This window comes from Puma concolor, chromosome A3, assembly GCF_028749965.1.
Source record: "Puma concolor isolate L17-30 chromosome A3, mPumCon1.1.hap2, whole genome shotgun sequence".
Taxonomy (NCBI): domain Eukaryota; kingdom Metazoa; phylum Chordata; class Mammalia; order Carnivora; family Felidae; genus Puma; species Puma concolor.
Genome location: NC_141669.1, coordinates 71,840,882 through 71,868,082, shown reverse-complemented (window position 1 = coordinate 71,868,082; position 27,201 = coordinate 71,840,882). Strand labels below are relative to the sequence as shown.

The window sequence follows — 27,201 nt, the reverse complement described above, 5'->3', positions numbered from 1 at the left end:
TATTTTCCTCCTGTATGTGTTTGGTGGCTTTCCTAATTGTTTTAGGATGAGTGCCTGAAAGCCAGTGTCCAAGAGGAAAGAATCTGTTGACCTAATCAAACTGTCCTCTGAGGCATGGGTGCTAGTAAAAGAAGAACCTGGGGCGCCTGGGTGGCGCAGTCGGTTGGGCGTCCGACTTCAGCCAGGTCACGATCTCGCGGTCTGTGAGTTCGAGCCCCGCGTCAGGCTCTGGGCTGATGGCTCAGAGCCTGGAGCCTGTTTCCGATTCTGTGTCTCCCTCTCTCTCTGCCCCTCCCCCGTTCATGCTCTGTCTCTCTCTGTCCCAAAAATAAATAAACGTTGAAAAAAAAAAAAAAGAAGAACCTATAGGGATGGACAAAAGCAAAACAAAACAAATTTACACAATCACATGAGACAGAAAAGATAAACTATGCCTCACAGATATAAAGGGAAATGGAAAGACTTATATATGTTTGGAACCTTCCAGAAGATACAGATTTTCAAGTAAGAACTATGATGATAATAACCCTTTAGAGTTTAATAGTTGACCCTTTCTTATGGTTGTGACTTTTGTACATCAGTAAAATATTGATATCTCTTAGCAATAAGAGATTACCGGTACTTTGCAAATATTTTAATAAAACAAGAAGATAAAGAATTACAACTATACACATTAGTAACTCTGAATGCAGAAATATATGGCAGAGTCTTCAAGCTATAAATCAGTTAAGGCAAAAGTTTAAAAAAATAGCTTTCTATTCATGACCTATTATTTTCCATCTATGATATACTGACTAAATTCTTACAGTAGACTTAGAGCTTGGAGAAAAAGGAATGGTCAAGGGTTCCAGGATATTAATGGTAAGAGCTTACTGTACTTTCTTGATATTTATGTATCAAAATGAATATAAGAAGGCACAGAAACAATCTAGTCACTGTAATTCACTGTAATTCTAGAGTGAGGAAAGAACTAAGGACACCCGATTCAGATCTTTTGATGTTACCAGTATTACAACCTCCTGCTTCCAGTCAGATGTAGCAGTATCAACTGGGCAATAACTTAGTTTATTAAGTTGGAAAATCTGCTTAAAGTCAATAAGAACATACCAAAATAAATCTTTGTAAACAGAGAACTGAGAAGAATTCACACTTAACAACCAAAAAAATATATTTTCTATTGTAAAGAACATTTTTAGCAACAATAGCAGGAATAAGGTCTTATTACTTCTAGATTGTATTTATATTTTCTGTACCAAAGTACTGGTTGCTGGGGAAGAGAAACTTCCAAAAGAAAAAGTATAAGTTATTAAAAAAAAAAAACTAATAGTAAAGACAAAAGTTAAATATTTTTAAAGTACTTACTATATGAAGCTCTAGGTAGTCACCCAGGCCAGAAGAACTGTCCACTCGCACCAATACAGCTTCTTTTTGAACAGTGCTAAACCCTATGGCCAGTCTGTCTGCTCGTGTACTTGGCCGGTCATTAGGAGGCCACTTATATGTGATTTGTCCACCACCTTTGCTAAAGATATATGTTGTCCCAGCTGGAAAACAAAAACCAAAACCAATTAGTCCAAATATATCAGGTGTACAATTTTCCTATGTTTGTTACATTGACATATCCGTAAAGGATTAAATTTATACCGAGGCAAAAATGAAAAAAAAAATGAAACTATAGCATAAAAAGTAAGCAAATCACAGATTTCAATCAAACAGGCTCAAGAGAGACAATAGAAGATTTTTAAAAGAAATATCAAGGCAGCTCAGTTTTTAATACACTCATTAAACCTACCAGCAGGTGTTCCAGAACAAATGGGAGATTACTACTTTTTCCAGTGAGTTGGACAAGCATGGAATCTAATGGGGTTTTATTTCTCCCTGCCACTTTTTCAGAAATGTTTTAGTAGGAAACACTGACTTTGGCCGCTTCCAAAAGGAGCAGAAACATGTATCAACTCGTTTTTGTTTTTGAAACAAGAGTTGCATGTGCATGTGACAGGGTCATACAGCACAGTGAAGCAAATCACAACAAATATACTACGAATCAACTCTTATGGGGAAAGGGTCTATTCACATATGACAGATAACTAATGGATAAACAGTCATAAGCCCCAGGAGTCATGTCAGGAAAATACAGATAATAGAGCTCATCAATAGAAGCAAGATCTTATTTAACAAGCAATATCTAGTAGCTGTCAAACTATCCAGCATCATAAAAAGACTCATTTTTTTTCTTCAAAAGTGAATGCTTGTCTTACAGTAGTAAGAATATTATAGCCTCATTTGGTGAGTGTTCAATTTTTACTTTATGGTGCTGATGTCATTAAATTATCCATCTTACTTTAAAAGATTTTCATTTCAAACAAGTTTACACTAAGCATCCAATGCACTGAAGTCCTATCTCATTATACCACAATGAAATCTATCTCACTGAATGCAATACAATGGAATCTTTAAGTCAGAACATTTGGAAGAGACATGCAAAGAGACATGCAAAGATATAGATATAGATACATACAGATATATAGATATGAACACATATGCACACACACACACACACACACACACACACACACACACACAAGAAAAGACTTTACTAAAAGTAAAGTTTGTCCATACTAAAAAGGACAACAGAAATATTTGCATAGTTATCCCAGGAAGAGCCACTGGGGTAAAATAAATTTAGAGGCTTACAGTAATAAAGGATACCAATACTTGTGTTCCCACTATGTGTCAAACGTGGTAAAGAAAATGGTAAGAGTGAATATTAAAATTTAGGCCAAGGGTGCCTCAGTGCCTCAGTCGGTTAAGTGTCTGACTCTTGATTTCAGCTCATGTCATGGGCTTGTGGTTTGTGGGATTAAGCCCCGTGTTGAGCTTTGTGCTGATGACACAGGATCCTTGGGTCCTCTCTCTCCCTCTCTCTCTCTCCCTCCCTTGCTTGTGCATGTGCTCTCTCTCTCAAAATAAATAAACATTTAAAAAATTTAGGCCACAAAATATCTTGTGTTTATAGAAAAAAAGCTTCTACCAAGAGTGAGGCTTGTATGGTGTTGGTACAGCAGTATGTATTCTGTGTGAAACATTTCCAAAGTCCTCTGCAATATGCCTCCTGCTTGACTGGTTAAAAGGGACTTGGTATGTAGGGATACCTGGGTGGCTTAGTTGGTTAAGGGTCTGACTCCTGATTTCAACTCAGGTCATGATCTCACGGTTCTTGAGTTTGAGCCCACGTTGAGCTCTTTACCGACAGTGTGGAACACGCTTGGAATTATCGCCCTCCCCCTGTCTCTTTGTTGCTCCCATGATTGTGCTCTCTTTCTCAAAACAAATCAATAAAAAAAAAAAGGCCTCGGTATGTAGACGTGACACAAGAAACATGTCAGAATAATACTGAATGTAAAAGTGATAAAATAGAATCTTATTAGAATGCAATGGTAGAGAAGCTGTGTATTCTCTATTAATTTTTTTGGATACTAATGCATGAAAGTAGTTTATCTCTCTCATGTGGAAATAGGTAAGTTATACTTCAAAGGAACCAGGCAGTGTGCAAGTAAAGAACATTCAGAATATACAGATTTGTGTATCAGAAATGTTGGAGCCTCCAGGACCATTTATGTTCTATATCATCAGAAGCTTGTTACTCAGTATATTAATACGCAAGAATCATTTGATAAATATTCTTCAGCTTGGTAATTTTTGTAGATGATTAACTAACTATTGAATGGTTCAACAATGCCCACATTGATAAAAATGGGACAAGAACACATTAAAGTGAAGGTTTCTTTAACAGGAGAATGTCGTGGTGACCTCTGAGTACAGGTACTCAATTTTATTTTCCTCCTTTTAATTAATTTTGTTCTCTAGTGACTATGTAGTTTCTATGAATTAAGACAAATATTCAACACTAGAGATGCTGCATAACAATGTAAATCATATCTAAAAATTCAGGTGTCTTCCAGAATCACCAGAGGAAGGTGATGGTGGAAAGCAAAATATCTTGTATTACATAGCAATTTTTAATATTAAAAATATCACTTTCACAACAATTTTTCAGGTCTTCTGTACTTCTGTATGGAAAGTAGGGTAAGGGCGTCTGGGTGGTTCAATCAGTTGAGCATCCGACTTGATTTTGGCTCAGGTCATGATCTCATGGTTCATGGGTTCAAGCCTTGATCAGTCTCTGAACTGACAGCAAGGAGACTGCATGGGATTCTCTCTCTCTCTCTCTCTCTCTCTCTCTCTCTTTCTCTTTCTCTCTCAGAAATAAATAAATAAACTTTTGTAAAAAGTGGGGGGGAAGAAAGTAGGGTAAGCAGTTAGCCCCATGTTACATCTGAGGAAACTTAGTCATAAGGATTGATTTGTTATCTCAAGTTGCAACCTTAGTTAAGTGACAGAGCCGGTAGGAAACCTAGTACCCAGACTCCTACTCTTGCATTTTTTTTTATGACAGAAATGTTTCTGTTATCATAACAAGACAGTCGAGAAAAAAGTTAATTGGATGTGTCAGTCTGAATTTATCAAGGCCGACTGTTATCATATTCTAATGTCTCATATCCATAAAGTGACATTTGCACCTCATGATCATATACTGTCCTTTCACCTCACAAGGCTTTCAAAAAAAGAAAAATAACATGTAAATGTGAAGTGACAGAACATTTAATATATGTAGATTAACATTTAGTTTAGAGTATACTTCCCAAACTTATGGAACTATGAAAGTTTCCAGTTGCTCAGTTACAGAATGCAAGGATAATAAAGATTTGTATTTTCAGGAAGATAAATGTCAAAATGCAAATATCATTACTCAAGATTTGATTTCATCTCATATTTCAGTGAGTGTTAAGACCTAGCAACTAGCATTCTATGAACCACTCTGTCTTCCTTACAATGATTTCTGGCTCTTTCAGTTTCACCAAAACAAAGTAAAACCAATTGTACTACCTTGTGCCAAACAGTGCAATTATTTCCAGCATCTTTTGTCTCCAGATGTATCTGGAAAGCAATCTCTCTTCCCTCTTCTGTATGCATGATAGTGCAATGTCTTGTATTCATCAGCATAATTCCAGAATCAAGAGAGGATAATATGTCCACTCCCCACCCACAGCTCCCTTCTACCTACCTGTATAAGCATCTTGGTTTTCTTTAAAAAAAAAAAAAATCACTTCCTATAAAACTCTACAAAATCTCCTATGTTCTTAAATCCCCCTTTCAGAAAGATAGAAAATTACCTTATACTCTATTCTGGTAACCTTAAAAATGTGAGAACACTCCTACAATAAAATATAGTGGGTCATGCGACTAAAGTTTCAAAATCTACTTCATTTAGCATGCATCTTTTGGAACCAGAGACATAATGTCCTTACTATAGCAGATAACTAAAAAATAAAGAATGTAAGCTCTGAACAGACCTGGGTTCAAATCCCAGCTGAATCATTTACTAGCTACACTGACCTTGACTAGCTTTTTATTCTAAATCTTGGATATTCTGTCTGTAAACAATGAGGATATTAAAACTATACACCTCGGGGCGCCTGGGTGGCGCAGTCGGTTGAGCGTCCGACTTCGGCCAGGTCACGATCTCGCGGTCCGTGGGTTCGAGCCCCGCGTCAGGCTCTGGGCTGATGGCTCAGAGCCTGGAGCCTGTTTCCGATTCTGTGTCTCCCTCTCTCTCTGCCCCTCCCCCGTTCATGCTCTGTCTCTCTCTGTCCCAAAAATAAATAAACGTTGAAAAAAAAATTAAAAAAAAAAATAAAACTATACACCTCATAGAGCTTCTGTCAAAATTCGATGGGTATCACACAGTCACGCCATAGTCCAATTCCTGGCATATGGTAAGTGCCCAGTAAGTTTTACAGAGAACAGGTGGTGTGTGTGTGTGTTTGTGTGTGTGTGTGTTAAAACTATAAAATAATGGAAAACATACAAAAAATAACAAACACTGCAACACTGTTGTTTTATTTTAATATAAGATGTCTTAGAAAAGTTTGATTCATTTCAAAGTTGTGTGAAAGCCAAATGCCTTTGAAGAAATGACTTTCCTCCCTCCCAGTTTTTATTAATCTTTTCAGTATTTCATTCCTTGGATTAGCACTTTTTTCACATAAACCCATTATATTATTATTTACATTCACTAGTAGTTGACAATGAGAAGGATATTAAATTGCATCACATGGGAGCTTTCATGAGAAAAAGAATATTAGTTCATCATCATAAAACATCTAGCATGGTAAGATTTATAGCAAGATGCAAAAAAAATTCACTTTGTTAAATAAAGGAGTAAGTCTACATAAAATGACTGCAATCTAGCTTTATTATTTTAATTTTATTTTTATAGAAACATGGTTTATTATATTATATAAGTGAATTCAATGTGCAGGAACTGTACATCTTAATCACAGTTCCAGGTCTTAAGAACACAATAATGTGTTCACCTCTATTATTTATGCATGTTTCTGTATGACAATCACTGACACATCAGTGCCATGACTACTAATGGATTTATTGTAAATTAATCTCAACATCCATCACATTACTGAATGTATGGATGACTCAAAGTGGTTTTCAGCAATCTCCACATTTAAGTTGTGCAGCAAATCTATATTACTCCAAATTCATTAACAGAGCTGGCTCAATCAGATGCAAATTTATTTGTGTCAACATACTTTACATGGCAACAAATGTTTGTACAAATTATACATGGGCTCTTATTTCTAATGTCAAAACTGCCCTGTGATGTTATGATAAGAAATATTTTTAGATTTTATTTAACATCTATTTACCCAAAAGGCTCTCCCTCCTCCTTGTTTTATTGCCAACCACTCATTCTCTAAATTTGCCCACTTCAGCTTCGTTTCCATAAAAGTTAGTATGTCCCCAAATGGATTGAACCTTTCTGAAAAAGAAAACCAACTGCCATGTATAGGTCTGTTTGATTACTGGTTGTTCTGGATCCTTGCTATATGAACAATAACTTCTAAGTAGATTAGCTTCTAACATAAGTATATGAATAAAAGGTTCCTTTCTGAACGCCTGTAATTCTTCAAATGTCACTGTGTAGCCAACATGCAACATTCAGGCCATTATAATTCTATTAGATATAACAGAGATATAGCACTTTTTTTTCCCCTTTAAAGTTTTCCAGGTAGTCAGATGGAATTAAAACAAAACAAATAAAAGTAAGAGGAGCTTTTATTCCTCCAGTAAACTTATTGGAATAAAGAGGCTAACTTAAATTTAAAATTTCTGAACAATTTCTACCTATGTAAAGGCATTCTTTTGAGTAAAGTTCATAGAAAGAAAAAAACAATGAAAAAATTGTATAAAAAGTTTTTGTATAAAAATTATTTGTGACCATGATAAAATTTATAAACTGGTGAAACTTAAAGAAAATAATAAATGTTAACAATCTGACAGGTACATAAAGTAACAATTCGTTGCAGTTCATTTTCTTCCTAAGTTCCTGTAAATTCTTTGTAAGATCACAAGGAATTATATCATGAAATTGAGCACTACTGTTTCCTAATTTCTCAAATTTCATATAGGAGGATTAACAACTCAAGACAGGTGGCCATTATATTAGGAAAGATGAATGGAATCAGAACAATAACAGTTCCTACCTATAAGATGTAATCAACTCTACATCAAAAAGTAGTAACAACAATTACCAACTTTGAGAAGAGACAGCAGCCCTCAATGCTGCTATTCACCTAAAGGGGAACAAACACTAGGAAAAGACAATGAAAATAAAGACTATATATCTTAATTTGAGCCTTCTTATGGAAGACACAGACTTGGTAGAATTGACAACTGGCTAAAAAAGAAAGAAAATGACATAGGATTTTTACTTATATGTCTTTGAGAAAAAGAGCAGAATAAGTTCTTAATAAAGGAAACAGGGCAAGAAACATGGCCTGTCACTAAAATGGTTTTGATACTGACCCTATAGTCTGAATCAGACCAAAGCAAAGAAAGTCAAGAAGAGTTTAGGTAATTCCCAAACAATGCAAGTCTTTTCAAAGTAGCTAATAACTACATTCAGGATAGAACAAACAACAGGAGGTTTCTCATATATGGCAAGTCATGTGTTCCAGCAGAATCCTAGACCCTGAGGAATTAAAGAAATTTATTCAATTTTAAAAGAAAACAATTTGTTGACTCTTTCTTAAATTTAATGCAAACTGAGAAAAAGGGGGAAAGTCAACATTGTGAGCACCTTGTTTTTGCGCAATGAGATTTCCGAAAGTGACAGTGGACGGGGTCACTGCCCACATGCTAGCTATTAAATACCCATCATGAACTCTGTGCAGCTTCTTTCACAATGTTCTTGAACCCCATACAAGTCAGATATGCTGTTAAACTCTCAGGGTCTCCAAGGAATCACTAGGCATTGACAATTAATATCTCCCAAACTTTTCCTGGGATCAAAGGAGACTGAACCAGTCAGATTCCACAGTAAACTTAGGGGATGTGCAAGCAGAGGACTTCTCCTCACTAAACTGGCCTATATGATATTTGGTTCTGGCCCAGCCAAGATACCACTTTAAAATAAAAAGTGGTGTTGCTTATTCAATAAGAAACTTTAATCAAAATAAAACCATCAAGAAAATGGAATAGCAAAAAGCTATCATGATTCCTATAAGGTCGGAATTATTATTCTCAAAGATAATTTCAACAGTAATTATGCACTTCACTAAGTAAGGAAGTTTTCCCTTCACCTACTGGCCCAAAACTTTTCTCTTAATAAAAATCTTTTTCTAACAGGGGTGCCCATGTGGCTCAGTCCGTTAAGCTTCCACCTCTTGATTTCGGCTCAGGTCACAATCTTACAGTTTGTGGGACTGAGCCCCACATCAGGCTCTGTGCTGCTTGGGATTCTCTCTCTAACCCTGCCCCACTCATGTGTGTGTACATGCACAGTCTCTTGCAAAATTAATAAATTAACATTTGAAAATCTTTTTGTAATAAATATTCCATATTTTTCTATGGTCTATATTTTCTTTAATAAAAAATCTATATTCTGCAATCTTGGGAGAACAATATATTTAAAAGTGAATCATGTATATTTCCCATTTTAATATGTGACATTTCCATATTTTGACATTTATGTAAAGAGTATACTGCATGAAAAAAATATTCATTCTTTTGAAAACAAGTGTGTTCCTCTTTAATAACTTAGGTAATTCTTTATAATATAAGTGGATTCATGGTTGACCTACCTTGTCCATATCTTAGACATTTATTCAGGAATACCACAAATAATGCACAGACTATGCATTGTACAATTTAAAAAAAGGCAGCATTCATATAAGGGATATGAATGGTGTTCACCAGTCTTGAATTAATCACAGATGCCAACCGCAGTCATTTGGATAAGTCATTCTCTTTTTCTGTCTTATAAGGAAATTAATTGAAGTAGGAAACATTCTTAAGCTGACCTATCTGTTGGTCATCTGATAATTGCCAATTATGTGAATGGAGTTAAGAATACAAAACTTAAAACACACAGCCTTTTTTTCCCAAAGAGGTAGGACCTGTGCATTAACAATAAACATTAGGGCAGGTTGGGGCACCTGGGTGGCTCAGTCAGTTAAGCATCTGACTTCAGCTCAGGTCATGATCTCATGGTTTGTGAATCCAAGCCCCACATCAGGCTCTGTGCCAACAGTGTGGAGCCTGCTTCGGATCCTCTGTCTGCCCCTCTCACCCTCTCTCAAAAATAAATACACATTTAAAAATAAATATCAAGGCAGGAAATTTATGCCTTGTCATAAACTATGAAACGTCAGATAAATGATATTTAGTCATGTCACCATCTATTCTGGATTTTTAAAAAATCTTGCAAAAGGTGACAACAGTAAAGGTACTGATTAATGGCAACCTTAAAAATGAGCAGAAAAATGAAAAGCAAGAATAATTATATTTATGTTTTATCAGATCAAAGTCACATAAGTAGGAAATTTGGAGATAATTCTCAAGCCAGTGAATACTATTTTTGAAAATCTATTCAATAAGTAACACTTCACTTAGTGGCTCCTTTGCAATGTACTTTCTTTAAAAAAAAAACACTTTATTATTTCCTTCTCTAAACATGTTATTTAGAAAATATACCCTCCAGGAAGAGTTGGGTTCAAAAGATTGAGCTTCCCAAGCTTGTTCCGTGATCAAGTTCTAAGTCCTAGAAACTTTTAAAAGGCTATCAGGGTCTAAGTTCTCTTGCTGAAAAGAAAAACAGGTAAGTGGTATTCCCTCCACCAATCAGATTAGGAAAAGATTCATAAAGATAGCAAAGTGATCTAAAGTTAAAAATCAAACCGAGCAAAGCAATCTCACAACCAATAACCCTAAGAACATCAAATGCTTATGTCTTCCCTTCTGAAACTAGACTCCCTCCAGCAGTAAGTGAACTTTATTAAAAAGTCTCTTGCAAGTAATTCAGTAATCAATTTGCATTAGAGCTATAGGCAGCAGGGATGGGGAGAAAAGAAATCTCACCTTCCGGTACTTCAAGAAAAATCTTACTTTACAGAACATATGATAAGTTGTGTAAGTCCCTAATAAATTCTTAAAATTATTAGCTAGTCAGTAAAAATTGCAATTGACTACTGATGCCCTTAAATTTACTTTTTTTTTCAAAAGTTAATTGCAAAAATGGCTTTCATCAGGGTTTCAGAGTCAAGAATTTATTAGAATTAAGGTGTCAAAAATTAATAAGTTAAAAAAAAGTGACAGAAGCATAGATTTAATGCTGAAATTCTCTTAGAGATAACTAAGCAAACCTTTTCTTTTCAAATGACAAAATGGAGGCCCAGAGAAATCAAGTGGTTTTTCAACGTCACACAGGCAGTTAGGGTCTGTATCCAACTCTATTCTCAGTTTTTCCACAAGACAATGAAAAGCTAAGATCCAATGACTGCTTCTTGTTTAGAAAAATAACTAAAATTCACAAATCAAGGTCACTTCAATCATCTCTAGAGTCTTTTTAATGATGCTTTCCCGGACTGGTTTGGAGAGACACGAAAGTTTCTGTAATGACACTTAGCAGAAATGATTCACTCACTTTCTGACATTTTCAGAGCTTAGCCTGAATCTTTAAAAGGTGTGAGAACTTTGCACAGCTTTATTGTAACCATCCCGCCTCAGAAGCTATCCCTGCCTTCGGCTCTTTCTAAGGATTCCAAATTACTGAACAGAGATGCAGAAAACAAATCTTTATCACTAATGCCATGATCACTTCTATTCTATACCAGAAAGGCCTTATAACTTTTGACAGTGACACTGTCTCCTGCCCTTAACAGTGGAATTGAATACTGAACACAAAAGTGCATGTAGTTATTTTGAACATTGCATTACATATTTAATATAGAAGCCAGCATACAAACAATAAAATTCATAATAATTTTAAGGTAAAACCAGAAATATGCTTTTATTTGTTTCTCATCTTAGCTCCTCTCATTGACCATCTTCCTGCCTGTATGCTATATTTGTCATTCTCCATCTGACAAGGTCCCAGTTAGAACTATTTGCTACTTATTTTGTATGAGAACTAGATAGAATGCTAGTTTCTGAGTCAGAAGTCACTTCAAACTAAGCTCTAACTTTATCGTGCGCAAGTGGAATACACATTCTCTTCTCCAAGTGACTTTTACTTTGGCGGATATATGCTTCTCTGCTGCACTTGGTTTTCTTTTCAGTCTAGCTTCCCACTTCATTCCAATCAAAGTAGATTTGTTCCCTTTATCATCTACAAAACCTATTTTTAATTTACAAACTATTATATAATATCAGAGCTGACTTTTACTGTAATTTCCATCTTAAAGGTATGCCTACTGAAAACAGGGTCTTGCTTTACTTCTTGGTATTCTCATCAGGTTTGTGTGCTTTTATTTATCAATCATGGATAGGGGCCTAATATATTCCTTGAACTGAGTTAGGACTACTGACATAATAAATAGCATAAAGGTCCTGATTGATGAGTATAAAAAATTCCATGCCTATATCCATTAGTAAGATGGGATATCTATAGCTGTATAAGAAATCTAAATAATTTTACTAAATACAAAAAATTCAGATGAGGGCATAGATTGCCTAGATTACCCTGATAATGAACACCATTCTCTATTTCATTACACCTGTGTGAGAAACAACTGTAATGAAGAGTCATGAAACAGTTAACCAGGGAACGGTGATTATGAGAGAGTTCTAGATCCCACAGTTTGCTTGAAGAACCTAGCCCAAAGTTCTCCATACTTTACAGGAAGGAGTAGATATAGTCTGCCAGGCTTTAGGCCTTAAAATTTTATTAATCATTAGAAAAACTCAGAAGATGGCACCACAACCAACTGATCAAAATTAACATCACCAGTAACAGGACATACCAAATTCAGGGGAAATATGATGGGCTGAAAAGGGCACAACGTCATTTCTGTACCATTTTTGCATAGCCTCTATCTAATCATAAAAGATCCAAGAAACTGGAATTGAAAGATAGTCTACAGAATAACTGGTAGCATTCTTCAAAAGAGTTAAGGTCAGGAAAAACAAAATACTAAGGAGCTCTTCCAAATTGGAAGGGACTAAGGTGACATGACAACTAGATATAATGTGAGACCTTGGTTTAGAACTTGGACTGCAGAAGAGGCCGTTAGTGGGACAACTGGTAATGTTTGAAGGTGTGTAGGTTAGTACATTGTACCAATGTTAATTTCCTGGTTTCACTCATTGTGTTATGTAAGATGTTAACTTTGGGAGAGCTAGCTCAAAGGATAAGGAGAATGTTTTTTGTGTAATATTTTTCTAAGTCTAAAAGTATTTCAAAATAACTTTTAAACAAAGAAATGTATTAATTATGAAAAGCAATTAAGAATCTTGAATAAGATTGTAGGCCATGGGAATCTATGCAACAGAAGTAGCTTAAAAAATCCCTAGCTCTTGACATTATAAAGCTAAATATAAGAAATCTCATTTAAAATTGAGTCTGGAGAGCAGAAGGAGGAGCTCTCATACCCTAGCACTCTTTGTCAAGTGTAGACCCCAATAGGAAGAAGTTGAGACAAACACTTTCTCCAGGCCCGGCAACAGCCAGCTAATGAGAAACTCAGCCAGTGAAAAGCTACTACACCTTGGAACTCCCAGTTTACTCCATGGTCTTATAAAAGCACTCCCTACTCCTCTCTTACCTCTAAAAAAGGAAAGAGCATTCCTTTCCTCTCCTTTGTTCACCAGGCTTGCCTATGGTCTTGCCATAGTTTGCATGTCCTGATTTGCAATTCTCTGCTCTTCCTAAATAAACACATCTGCTAGTAAAATAACTGGCTGTTTTATTTTTAAGGTTAACAAAATGAAGTTTTGTTTGTTTGTTTGTTTGATTTTACTCTTTAATTCTCATGCCCTATTTCACCCTTTCCCCAAAACCCTCCACCCAAACACACACACACTTTCCCTTTGGTAACCAACAGTTTGTTCTCTGTAATTAACACAAAATGCAGTCTTCAGTTTGTTTGGCTATGAGAAATGGAGAGTATTTAAAGGTAAGTGGAAGACTTAATTTTTGTTCTACATACAAGAAATTTGTTTAGGGGCACCTAGGTGGCTCAGTCGGTTAAGTGTCTGACTTCAGCTCAGGTCATGATCCTACTGTTCTTGAGTTCAAGCCCCGCATTAGGCTTTGTGCTAAGAGCTCAGAGCCTAGAACCTATTTCTGTTTCTATGTCTCCCTCTCACTCTCTACCCCTCCCCCACTTATGCGCGCGCGCGCGCGCGCGCGCGCTCTCTCTCAATAATAAATAAATGTTGAAACAAAAAAAGAAATTTGCTTAATTTGCTAAATAAGAAAAATCTCAGTATAAACACTATTATTAAGGTTTTCAAGTAATAAGATGCTGGGAAAATTAAGATTAAAATAAAAATTGCCTAAATAGATAAGCCCAGTCTAAGATCAGTTCACTCAGAAAACCAAGTACTATTTATCAATTTATTCGTTCATGTATTCAATCACTTGTTAGCATGGGTCATTGTAGAAATCACTGAAACTCTTATGAAACAGTTTCCAGTCCTAAAATCATGTAGGTAAACAATCTTGAGATAAAATCTATTTGTCTAACCTTATGATAAGAGATTACTAACATTAGTGTGAGTTAATTCCTTCTATAAGTTTGGAATCTAAGAGAGACACTAGTACAAAAGAGAGGCAAAAAAGAGTAGTACCAATGGTAATAAATGTTTTTTTTAAATTTATTACTTAGGTTTGCATGTGTGGAAATCAGTACCATTGACCCTTTAACAACATGGAGGTTAGGGATACTGACCCCACACACAGTGGAAAATCCAAGTATGACTTTGACCTGCCCAAAACTTAACTACTAATAGCCTACTGTTGACTGAGGCCTATTGATAACATTAAACGGTCACTTAGCACATATTTTATTTTATTTATTTTTATTTATTTTTTTATTTATATATGAAATTTATTGTCAAATTGGTTTCCATACAACACCCAGTGCTCATCCCAAAAGGTGCCCTCCTCAATACCCATCACCCACCCTCTCCTCCCTCCCACCCCCCATCAACCCTTAGTTTGTTCCCAGTTCTCAACAGTCTCTTATGCTTTGGCTCTCTCCCACTCTAACCTCTTTTTTTTTTTTTTTTTTTCCTTCCCCTCCCCCATGGGTTCCTGTTAAGTTTCTCAGGATCCACATAAGAGTGAAACCATATGGTATCTGTCTTTCTCTGTATGGCTTATTTCACTTAGCATCACACTCTCCAGTTCCATCCACGTTGCTACAAAAGGCCATATTTCATTTTTTCTCATTGCCACGTAGTATTCCATTGTGTATATAAACCACAATTTCTTTATCCATTCATCAGTTGATGGACATTTAGGCTCTTTCCATAATTTGGCTATTGACTTAGCACATATTTTATATGTTATATGTACTATATACTGTATTCTCGGAATAAAGTAAGCTAAAGAAAAGAAAATTTTAGTAAGGATATCATAAGAAAGAGGGTACCTCGGTGGATTAGTCAGTTAAGTGTCTGACTCTTGATTTTAGTTCAGGTCAAGATCTCATGCTTTTTGGGATCAAGCCCATAGCACACAGCCTACTTGGGATTCACTTTCTCTCCCTCTCTTTCTGCCCCTCCCCAGCTCATGCTCTCTCTCTCTCCCTCAAAGTAAACTTAAAGGAATATCATAAGAAAGAGAAAATACATTTGCAGTGCTGTACTATATTGAAAAAAAATCTGCATGTAAGTGGACCCATGCAGTTCAAACTCATGTTGTTTAAGGGTCAACTCTATATACTACAGTCGTGATGAAAGAGATGAATACAAAGACAGAGAATAGTGGTCATTACAGAGGAAAGTTTCAATTCTCTTCTAATATAACAAGAAAAAAAAAAAATCCTGAGTGACATTATTTTCCAAGTTGCTTGAAAGACTGAAAGCCAGATGGTTTAGGGAGATGTTAGGGAAGACTCTAACTCAAAACAAGGAGTTGGGATTTGACAAAAGCAAACAAAGCACAATTGTGAGAGGCAGAAGAATACTGCTGGAGAAAGAGAATACAATAATTCAAGAATAAAAACATTCATACACTCAGTAAAAATTATTTAAGCCTATGCTATGTATAAAGCACCATGCTACACCCTGGGAACAATACAGAGGTTTATGTCAAAGCTCTACAATCCAGCTTTTCCACAACTCACTATTCATTCAACCAGAAGTCAATTTTTTACTTTCTTTTTTATATTCCCATTCATAAGCCATTGTTCATATTATATGACCTTTAATCTTCAACATTGTAATAAATACGCATCCTTACTGATATGATACCATCCTGCCTCTTAATTTGAATCTATCTTAGAAACTAAAAAATTGTTTTTTGAAGCAGCCTGTGTAATCACTCTTCTGTTCAAAGACCTTCAATGATTGATCCATCATCTGCCAAATTAAGCAAAAATATCCTTATTATAACTTTAAACATCTTCCATACAAACCAACCCTCTACATCAGCCAAACTGGAGAATTCACTTGGTCTCCCCAAATACCCCCAATTCTCTTTGGAGTAGACAGAATTTCATATGGTTCTGGAAAAATAAGAGAAAATATATTTTTTGTGGGCAGGATTTTCATGAGAAAAGTCACAGAGGCACAAAATGGGTTCCAGAAATAAGCAGCAATAGTTCCACTTGTATTAATGGGAAGTTACTTTCTTTTCTCTTAAAGAAGCTGATGCATTTTTAAGCACTACTATTTCCTATCTCCTTGCGTCCTGAATTAAGTCTCTACATAAATACAAAGTACAAATCCTATAGTAGAAATTAGGACTGTTCAAGGTCAGTATTAAAAAGAGATTAGATCAGTTCCAGTATTTCAGCATATTTGTAATTCTAGGAAATGAAAATTTCCTTTAACAGAGTCACATAACTTCACAAAAGTAGAAAAAAAAAAAAAAAAACCATGATACTACTGTCTTAAGAGAGAGACATTACTTAATAAGAAGTGTCTTGGTGATATTTGCTATTTGTCACAAATCTTTTCATTCCATCTTTATCAGAAATAAAACCACTTCTCATTTGTCTTTAAGTTTATACTTACTAGAAAAAATAACAGTAACAGCATCCAAAATTAAAGTATATGTAATTTTGGTTTATTTGTTTATTCATTTGTTATCCTAGACTCTGAAACAACATATGAAGACAATAAGAATATAATTCAGCCGACTGCCAGAGGTATCAATCCACCTCTTTTCATAATAAAAATTACAAGAAGCAAAAAAATTGGAACTTAGTTCACTGTCTTTGACAAACAATTGTGGCTATTTATCATTTACAATACAAAGATGGAAGTTTTTTAACCCTTGAATATATTTAGCCAATGAAATTCAACAAAAGAAATGAATTTTGAAAGCCATGAAGGGGGTGGGGGGGGGGAAGGTTCTCTACAGAGATCCTTGTATTTCACCACCCATGTGAAGATATATAACTATGTGTGAGAGTGGTTTTTGAAGTTGAAATGATTGAAACATTAGAGGGTGGATTAAAGTGCCAAATCAGCCCTGGGGCAGGGAAGTGTCAAACCTTTTTTCTTTTGTATTTGGTTCATAAAACTCTATCTTCCTAGACTAAAATTACAAGGTGGTTCCAATCTGCACCTCAGATCCTCAAATGCTCAGGTCCACAGTCTCAAAAGCCCCTCAGGTTTAAAACGTAAGTCTTTGAGCTCTATCAACTTCAAATAGCACCTCTGAAAATGGTTGAGAAAGACGTGTAGGACAAAGAGGGAAGAGCACTATTAAGGGGTGAAGTGCGCTTCAAACTTAGAAACAGCCAGATCTAGGATCAAGCTTAAAAGTTTAATTCATTGTAAATTGGTTATTGTATTCAAATGAAGTTTGCATGCCATCTGTCTTTGAAGTCATTTAAATTAAGTTTTATGACTCTTGAGGGAAAAAGAGGCCATTTCTAACTCAGTATAGTCTGCTTACTACTATCAATCACTAATTAGAATTAATTATTAAGAAAGTGATTCCTTTTTTCTTGAATATTCTAAATCATTTATCAAAGGATGACATGACTTTTTGTTCCTTCTTTGGTATATTGAAGTGATAGTCCTATGACATTTGGATAGATACTACTAAATCGATGATTTTAGTCAGATGTGTGACAATAATGCCATCTAAAAGCTACATTTAACCAAGAGAGCAGTATTTTTGGAACAGCAGGCAGTATAAAAGTGCTCTGTGAATATTAACATATTCTAGCAAATTAGTGTGCACTCATTATCATAAGCAATTACTTACTGTTTAGATGCAGTTCGTATTAAATTGGCAAGCAATTTGCAAGAATTAAAACATAACATAGAGGGCTTTCTGAAAATGCAACAATATACTGACACAAATGATGCTACTAGGTTCACAGACCATGCACCAAACATGGTTACCCATTAAACATATTTAGCATTAAAATAATAGTTGGTTGACTACATGGGCTTTTAATGCAAGATAATTTTGTAACCATTGTCGAGACACTATCAGTAGAATTGTACATATCAGACACTAGAAGGTATTTAAAAAAAAAAAAAAGGTGTCAGGAGAAAGCAGGATGTCTTTGTTTTCTGAGAATGAACTATTTGTCACTTTAACTAAATTTGGGTACTTTATTAACCCACTGGATGTCTTAAGCTATCTGGTACTACCCAAGTCGTCCCTTTTAAAACATGTCTATTGTCTTGATCATTGTATTTATCTCCATAGTAGACACTGCTAATGTTTAATCACTGATATCACCTTCTTTAATAACAGAACTCGAAGCTAGGCATACAACTAAACTGTACATAAGCTGGCCATACAGCTTTGCAGCTACAGTCTACATTTTCCATTCTCTCTTGCAGCTTGACATGGCCAAGCAACTAAATTCTGGCCAATGACACATGGGCAAAAATGATTCTTTCCATTGGGGCTCTGAATGTACCTGTACTTTCCTGCCCATGTCCCTCTTTCTTCTTGCTGAGTGATGACAAAAGGCTGTCAGCTGCCTTAAGACCTAGAGGCACAGGTCTTCACTGCCTGTGGCTAAGCCACAGGTTTAGAACTGTATTCTCCTAGCCTGGGCCCCTTGAAGTTTAACTACTGTGTAAGGGAAAAATAAATAAATAAATAAACTTACATTTTGTTCATACCTAAATATGGTTGAATCTCATTTTTATAGGAGATGGTGTTTATATAACCTTTAAAACAACACAAAAAGGAGTGCCTGGGAGGCTCCATCAGTTAAGCGTCCAACTTCGGCTCAGGTCATGATCTCACAGTTCCTGAGTTCGAGCCTTGCATCTGGCTCTGTGCTGACAGCTCGGAACCTGAAGCCTGCTTCAGATTCTGTGTTTCTCTCTATCTCTGCCCTTCTCCCACTCACATTCTGCCCCTCTCCCTCTCTCAAAAATAAACATTAAAATAAAAATTTTAAACATGACAAAACATTCCCATCATTTTTTTTGATGTTTGTAACAAACAAATTTGATAGGAAAACTATAATTATCTCTGTTTTACAAATTTGAAAGAAATTGGTGTTCACTGGGGTAAAATGATTTGTCCATGGTTACAAAGTAATGTGAAACTTTTCTTATCAAAACCTTCCACAGAAGGCTAATAATAATGTTACTCTTTTTATAGTCAACTAACCTAACTCACTCTAGCAGATTCTCTGGTGGGGGTGTCAAATGTTTTCATGGATCTACACAATTCCCAAAGTCCTTTCTTCCTCACAAAAACAAAGTGGCACATTTGCAAAACATGGTAAAAGGATGTTGTCTGTGACCCTGAAGCACAGTGAAATTAATTGACCCACAATGACCCCTTAACCTAAATATACAGCATTTACTTTACAAAACTTGTAATTTTGAGGTGCCTGAGTGGCTCAGTCAGTTGAGCCTCTGACTTTAGCTCAGGTCATGACCTCATAGTACGTGAGGTCAGCCTATCATTGGGCTCTCTGCTGTCAGCAGGGAGCTTGCTTTGGGTCCTCTGTCCCCGCATCGCTCTCTGACCCTCCCCCACTCACACTGTTTCCAAAAAAATACATATTTCAAAAATGCTCTATTGATGATACAAAATCATCAATATAGAGTAAATTCTAATTATTTCATTTTGCCTTTTTTTTTTATTGTTTGTCTCTAATATTTGATCCTTGGGATAATAATTAGTTCTAATGGTTCTTTGTATTTACCTCAGAGCCTAGAACAGGTCCTTACTTCATAGATATATAACAACATTTGATGTGGTAAACCAAATAAAATACATAATGTTCCAAACTATTTTAATGATATCTTTATTTTAATTTGATGTTTCAGTATCAAATATCATTATATATATGTATACAAAGGAACTTGTAAATGAGAAGTTGGAAAACAAAGAAAAGTCTAATGTATTAAAATCTATGTCAGCAACTTTTCTCAATGTCTTGAAAAGAACTATAATTTAGAAAATACCATCAAAGTCCTATAAATTAAGAGTACGGAGCAAAAAGATCATTAATAAAATATATACTAGACGGTTATTTTCTCTATTTAAATGTTAACTTTGTAATAAAAGAAAAACTTAATTTTCTGTTGATTCACATGTACGTTACTTTGGAGTATACATTTATATGTATTCATGTAATCATATGTGTATATTTTATACACTCTTTTTTCAACTTTAATCAGTATATTCTTAAAACTGATATAAATAGGGGCACCCGGGTGGCTCAGTGGGTTGAGCATCGACTTCGGCTCAGGTCATGCTCTCGCGGTTCGTGAGTTCAAGCCCCGTGTCGGGCTCTGTGCTAACAGCTCGGAGCCTGGAGCCTGCTTCGGATTCTGTCTCCTTCTCTCTGCCCCTCCCCCACTCAAGTTCTGTCTCTGTCGCTCTCAAAAATAAATAATTAAAAAAGTTTAAAAAAACTGATATAAATAAAGACTCTATGTATATTACATACATAATCTCAGGAAAGAAAATAAAATATCAGTGGCATCTGGGTTGCTCAGTCGGTTAAGCATCGACTCTTGATTGCAGCTCAGGCCATGATCTCAGCCTTGAGGTCAAGCCCCGTGTCAGGTTCTATGCTGATGGAGCCTGCTTGAGATTCTCTCTCTCCCTCTCTCTGCCCCTCCTCTGCTCATTCTCTCTCTCTCTCTTTCTCTCTCTCTCCCAAAATAAGTAAACTTTTTTAAAAAAAGAAAAGAAAATCTCATGTTCCCTAATCAGAGAAGGTGAGCTGTCCCCAGTATTATACTGGGGACAGATAAGTCCACATAACAAAACAGAACAAATAAAAAAACTAAAGAATAACCTTTCCCTTGAAGAATGGACTAAAATAATTCTCTTTCTGTACTATTCAAATTCAGATTTTTTTTTTTTTTAACTAAGATAATCAGGCTCTAAATCCAAGAACAATTCTCAAGCTGGAATTTCATTTATTCCCACAAAATAACTACCTAAAATAATTACAAAGGGGCATTTTAAAGGATAGAAAAATAATACTTTTTCCCCACAAGATGCTAAGGCTTTTCAAGCATAACAAGTAATGTTCAAGCATTTTTTTTAATTTTTCTGCCATTTTAATATTTGTGACCAACAGTTATTTCCATTTTCATTTACCATGACCTTATCTATTTGGCAAATAACATTTTTCCCTCATGTACTATATTCTACATTTTGAGATGAAGATTCCCAAAACAGCACAGCCAATTTCCCTTTCAGTCCCTCTAACAATATGAAACGAAAAAACCCACACTGTCTCCACCCATGAGTAAGATGTATGGAATGGAATTCCGAATCAAAAATGGTAACTTCCACTGTATCTTCGTAGGGCATTCACCAATAAGTTGGTGAAATGTTCCTGTGCCCATGAAGTGGTGATAGCATGCTGGAATAAGTGTGTAAGAAAATGCACAAAACAGAAACAGCCCTTCAACAAAGAGCCTGGTCACACCGTATAGAAATGAGTTACCACGCTTTTTACTATCTTTAGACCTTACTCTTCCCAGATAATCTTCGACATGTCAAAGAGACTCATGCCAAGGATTGGGTGTACACAAAAGCAAAAAGGGATCCATGTGGAAGATTTTCACTGGGGAAATAACATGATAAGTTATGAATCTTAGCAAGATTACCAAAGTTTCTATGTGGGAAACGGGATAGGTGTGAAAGAAGGTAAGAAAAGGAGGCTCAGCAGAAGGTTATTTCACAAAAAGAATAAACTATAATGACCTATGAAAAGAAGTACATGGATGTGAGAACATAAGGGGTAATGTTGTGAGAGAGTTTGATTATTGATGGGCTGTGGAAAGGGGAAGGGAAAGGAGAAGAAATCAAAAGTCACGCCTAGGTTTCTAATCTGAAAGGAGGGTAGATACTGTGCCATTCATTCAGTGAGACAGAAAGATCATAGAAGGAATAGGATGAGTGGCAAATATGAGTTTGATGTGGCTGAATTTAGTCATCTTCTTCCATATGAGAATATTATACCATCATTACAGTCCCATAATATTTAGCACACTGAAGTACACACAGAAGACATTTTTCAGTATGCTACTAGACATAGAAATCTTAAAAGATGTTCCAATGGAAACCATTGCATGAACTTTTTCCTAAAATATATATCTTTTAAATTTTTGTTTGTTTGTTTGTTTGTCGAGAGAGAGACACAGAGAGCACAAGCAGGGCAGAGGGTCAGAGAGAGAGGATCTTAAGCAGGTTCCACGTTCAGTGTGGAGCCTGGCATGGGCCTCAATCCTACAACCCTGGGATCATGACTTGAGCTAAAATCCAGAGTCAGACACTCAACTTAGTGAGCCACCAAGGTGCCCGTAAAATAACTTTTGCAAGACGCAGAAACCTTGTACCTCCATATCACCTTTAAAATATTCTCTAGATATCATACTTAGCTTTTAATAAGCCCTTTCTATGAAATCCACCTGATTGGCTACATTTGTCATGTGAATATTTGCAGTGTTGTTTTGCTTCCAATAATTTTAAGAAACTGTGTTTTGAAAGAGGTTTAACTACACAATATTCTCCCAGCATGTCTTTTGCTTGATTGCTATTTGGTTCTCTGCATGTAATTGCTTGGTTAACTTATTGTGCCTAGTTGATTTGCTTCCTCTGCTCATCAAAATTTTATTAACTGTTTTCTGCATGCAGAGCACTTTAGTAATTTAGGGTATACTACATAGGTAAACAATAGGGTTAAATGTGACAATATTGACTAAGCTTATGCTCAAATCCCAGCATCTATATATAAAGTTGAGTTTTCTGCATGTTTTGCACCTTTGAAAAGTGGAACGAGAGAAGCAGTGATGTAATCTACTACTATTAGAAAGTATGCTCTATACTCTATTAATTCTGTTGACCCTGAGTATAAGTTATTTTAAGCCCTCCCCCCAAAGACAAGTCTAGTTAGATATTCTGTATCATAGCCATAACTTTGATCTACTAGACCGTCTGTCTCCTAGAACATAGTGATCATGGTTACTAGTAGCCCAGATGATGCCTTTAGGCAAATTAGAAAAAAGCAAATCTACCACTTCTAAACCCTTTACCTCCAACTATTCAGAATTGTTGTAGGATACTGATTCTGGCAGAATCAGCTACTGGCTTACTGCTTCCTAGAAGTTATCATATTAAATATGTAACTCCTTGGGGTAACAATATGAATGAGGCCACCTTCACAAGTCTATATCTTGCACAAGAATACATGGTATCCCTTCAGTGACATGTAGGAAGTGTTAGGGTTTGGTTCAAAGGGGAGATTCACAACTTCATTTAGGATTCTATTGTTCTGTAGAATACAACCATGTTCCTCAGGAGGAAAGAAATGCAAGAGACACAGAAAAGAACCATAATTCCTATTCAGCCACTTCCTTTCATGCATTGCAAACACCAGTGGCAAAAGAAGTTCAATCTTTTTCTTGGAAAGAAGCAGTTTTGCATAATTGAAATAAGATCAGTCACAGACCTAACTTATGGAAATAAAATTCCAGAAAAGAGAGACAACATGAGAGCAACGCTAATCCAAGATGCATGAAGAACTAAACTACAGCAGCTAAAGCCATATATTTGAAGCACGGATTCCAGGCAGACAAAACAATGACTTGTAAAAACGAGACACTCAGGAGAGCAGTCTCTTCCTCTATTCCTCTATGGCTGCTCTAAAGTACAGATTCAATCTTGAGGCAGGTTAAATTGGGGGTCCAAATGGGAATATGTGGTTAATGAATTTTGTACAATCTTCCTTCTTTTCAATTAAAAAAAAAAAAAAGCCCTCAAAAAGATTTGATGGGCTTTACTAAATCTTTTCAACTTTTCCCCCCAGATTGATTTCAGGCCATGGCAGAGACAACCAGAATGCTAATTAACCTATTAACTCTTTCTTCTAAGTTGAAAAGCTTTGAGTGTTTAGATTCTAGAAGCTACGCCCACTCTGTAGCCCTCAAAGACACAGACTTTGCACAGATACCCAGGGGAGTTACATACACATTATTCTAGGCCAAATTTGGCCTTGCAAAAGAAGCCATATCCACTAATTCAAATTTTTAATGACTTTCCCAGACTTTGCTTAAGAAATGTATGTATCAAGGAAAGACTCCAAGGTGAGCCAAAAGAGGTTCATTTTTTCCTGGGGTTAAACTGAAAGGTGGCAAAAATGAAAGTTTCCCTATGACACTACTGAAAGCAGCAAGTAGCCAATAGAATATAAAGTTGATGCAGAATAAAGTGCTATCAAAAACGAAGGAAATCTGCTGAGGTCCAGAAGCCTCAAGTTACAAGACATATACATGCTCATCGAACAGTAATGCCCGTTATGTTATTATCTAAAAGAGATGAAGACATTCAATTTTAAAACAAACAATGCAGTGAATTCAGTCTTAAAACAGATTTCACGAATTTTGAAAAGATATTCTCACAACGTAATATATAAAAACACAATCTTTTAAAAATATAAATCAGATCCTTTACCTCTCTCATCACAGCAATGTGTGTGCTCTGAATTCATTAGTAAATTCTACTTGCTGTATATTAAAATGAGTGAGAATAAGATTTCAAAGGAACATAGTTAAAAAGTTATCATGTAATATGGAAGCATTCAACTCTGAATGACGAAAATGTGGATCTGCTCCTTACTTAGCACCTCTCTCACTTTGTCAAAGTTATTGAAATTATCCACTAATCCCCCTTTTCTTCTTCCGAAAATAAGGGGGTTGTTCCAGGTAATCCCTATAGTCAATTCCAGTTCAATTCTCTGAGTTTAAAATAACACTTCACTAAAGCTGACACTAACCTTGAACTTGATCCCAGAATACACTGAAATGCTGAGCGATCATGAGCATGAAGTAATAAGAAACATGTTTACCAGTAAGGCACAGTAGCACATAACAGGAAAAGATTTCTTTCAGTGGATGTTTTCTTTCTGATTTGACTTTAAACAATAATTATAGAATGTTTGCTATATTTTATAATCAAGTGATATAATAGAGGATATTTTATTTCATGTACTAATTCTTTTTATGCTTAAGGAAAATTGAGACATAAATTGAAGGAAAAAAAATAAACAGTATTAGCTGAACACTGTTAGCAGTTAACATTTTTATTTCCCCAAATCGTATACTCCACATGACTGGTCTAGCAACTCCAAAATCAATACAATACAGAATCTACAGAAATGACGGTCTAAAATGAGCCCTCAGTTTATTAAAAGCTAGTTATGTAATTACTAAGGTCTACTTGGTCTAAAATCTATAATTACTGCAGTTACAACTAAAAAGGTTGGGTTAAATGTTATTAAGCAAAAACCACCCAAGCTGATTTGTTTTGTGAATACATGTTAAGATAATTCCTACTTACAAGAACAGACTCATTCCAAGCTGCAGTGATTATGAGTCTTGGTAGGTCCTATTGTCACAAATATGACTCAGATCCAGAAAGGGATTCATTATCCTATTTCAACAGTTGATTTAAGTTGTGAAAATACAAGGAAAAGTGAAAGCATATTCTCTACAACTGTAACTGCACTTGTATCATTTTTTTCCCTATCTTTCTAGTTGAGAAAGACCAGACATCAGTTCAGTAGTCCAAAGCTTAGTGATTCTTAACCTTAGGCAATCCTGACCATGTTCACCAAACTGTAGTCATTTGTGTTCATGTGTTTGGGGGTTTTGGCAGAATTTCAAGTCCCTTATAGACAGCTAGTTAAATCATCACAGTGCTCACTCCTGGGTGGATTAAGAGTACCATCTGAAATGTCATTAAAATTTTCACACCAGAGGGTAGAAAACCATGTTTTCTTCTGGTTACATGACACTACCCGACACACTGGCTGCATTTCATCTATCACGTTGCCTTTTTTTTTTTTCAAGCACCTACTGAAGGCTAATTGGAGAGGTGATGGTTATTTTTTTTTTTTCAACGTTTTTTATTTATTTTTGGGACAGAGAGAGACAGAGTATGAACGGGGGAGGGGCAGAGAGAGAGGGAGACACAGAATCGGAAACAGGCTCCAGGCTCCGAGCCATCAGCCCAGAGCCTGACGCGGGGCTCGAACTCACGGACCGCGAGATCGTGACCTGGCTGAAGTCGGACGCTTAACCGACTGCGCCACCCAGGCGCCCCAGTGATGGTTATTTTTAAGAAGAAATACAACAAGTGATGAGTCTTAGGTCATAAAATTATTTAAGGATCATTTAGGGATCCTTAAATCATTTTAGCAGAAAAAAATCATTTAGGGATATCTTCAACAATTTATTTCTCAGGTTTTAAAAGTCTGCCCTTCACACAAGTGTCCCATATTAAAGCAATAAAATATGACATACTTAGTGTAATATGGCACCATTTGTACTTCCAAAAAATGTTGAAAAAAATGAATCTAGGGCAATCTCTACTAATCAACTATCTAAGGACCCCAAATGTAACAAATCATTATATACAGATAACTGTTAGTTCTTCAAATATATATGACAATTCTGATCAAAAACATTCACAGGTTACGTGTAACAGGTTTAGTTATAATTTGTGATTAAATAGTATTTATATATTGCAGAAATTGTGAACAAATACAGAAATGAAAAAAAAAGAGACTTAAAACAGGTGAGGAAAATTTTAAATGATTTGCCTATTGAGAAAGGATGAAAATAAATAAAGAGAATAGTAAGAGCAGTAACATGCACTAAGAAGTTAGAACATGCAGACCTTCCAGAGGTCTCCAGGCCATCAGCCCCACCAGTCTTAACACCTTCAAGGGTGTGGCTTGTTTAGGGTGTGGGCTACATCCTCAGACATTAACTTAAGTTTGTATCACTGTATTGATTGGATATTTGGCCTGGGACCAGCACAGACCAGAATTGGTCTAAAGGTTGCTCTCTTGGTTTAGAAACCATTTAGCAAGTGACATCCTGTGAAATCAATGGCTTGTTACTCCTTTCATCTTTCTCAAGTTCAATATCATAAGGGTCCTTAAGATTTAATGAACCTAGTCTGTTGAGTGAAGCTTTCAATCTGCTTTATTTCTTCTAATGCACTAAAATGATTTGTATGGGAAATGAGTAAAACCTTATACAATGGGACAACTGTAGCAACTAACAGATTTATGACTTAAGGATAACATGGCAGTGAGGTATATATTTAAACCACTTTTTAAAAAATAAGATTTGTGTTTATGTCTTATC

The 27,201-nt window shown here is 35.7% G+C and overlaps 1 protein-coding gene across 24 annotated transcripts in view; it reads right to left on the bottom strand.

Annotated features, from left to right (window-relative positions):
- The window catches only part of NRXN1 (neurexin 1), a 1,142,850-nt gene that overhangs the window by 313,194 nt on the left and 802,455 nt on the right, over positions 1–27,201 (bottom strand). For all 24 annotated transcript variants that reach the window (XM_086701118.1, XM_086701120.1, XM_086701129.1 and 21 more), the window contains one exon: positions 1,363–1,544. In XM_086701118.1, the coding sequence (XP_086557244.1) occupies positions 1,363–1,544 (182 nt within the window). The remainder of the gene's footprint in view (positions 1–1,362; positions 1,545–27,201) is intronic.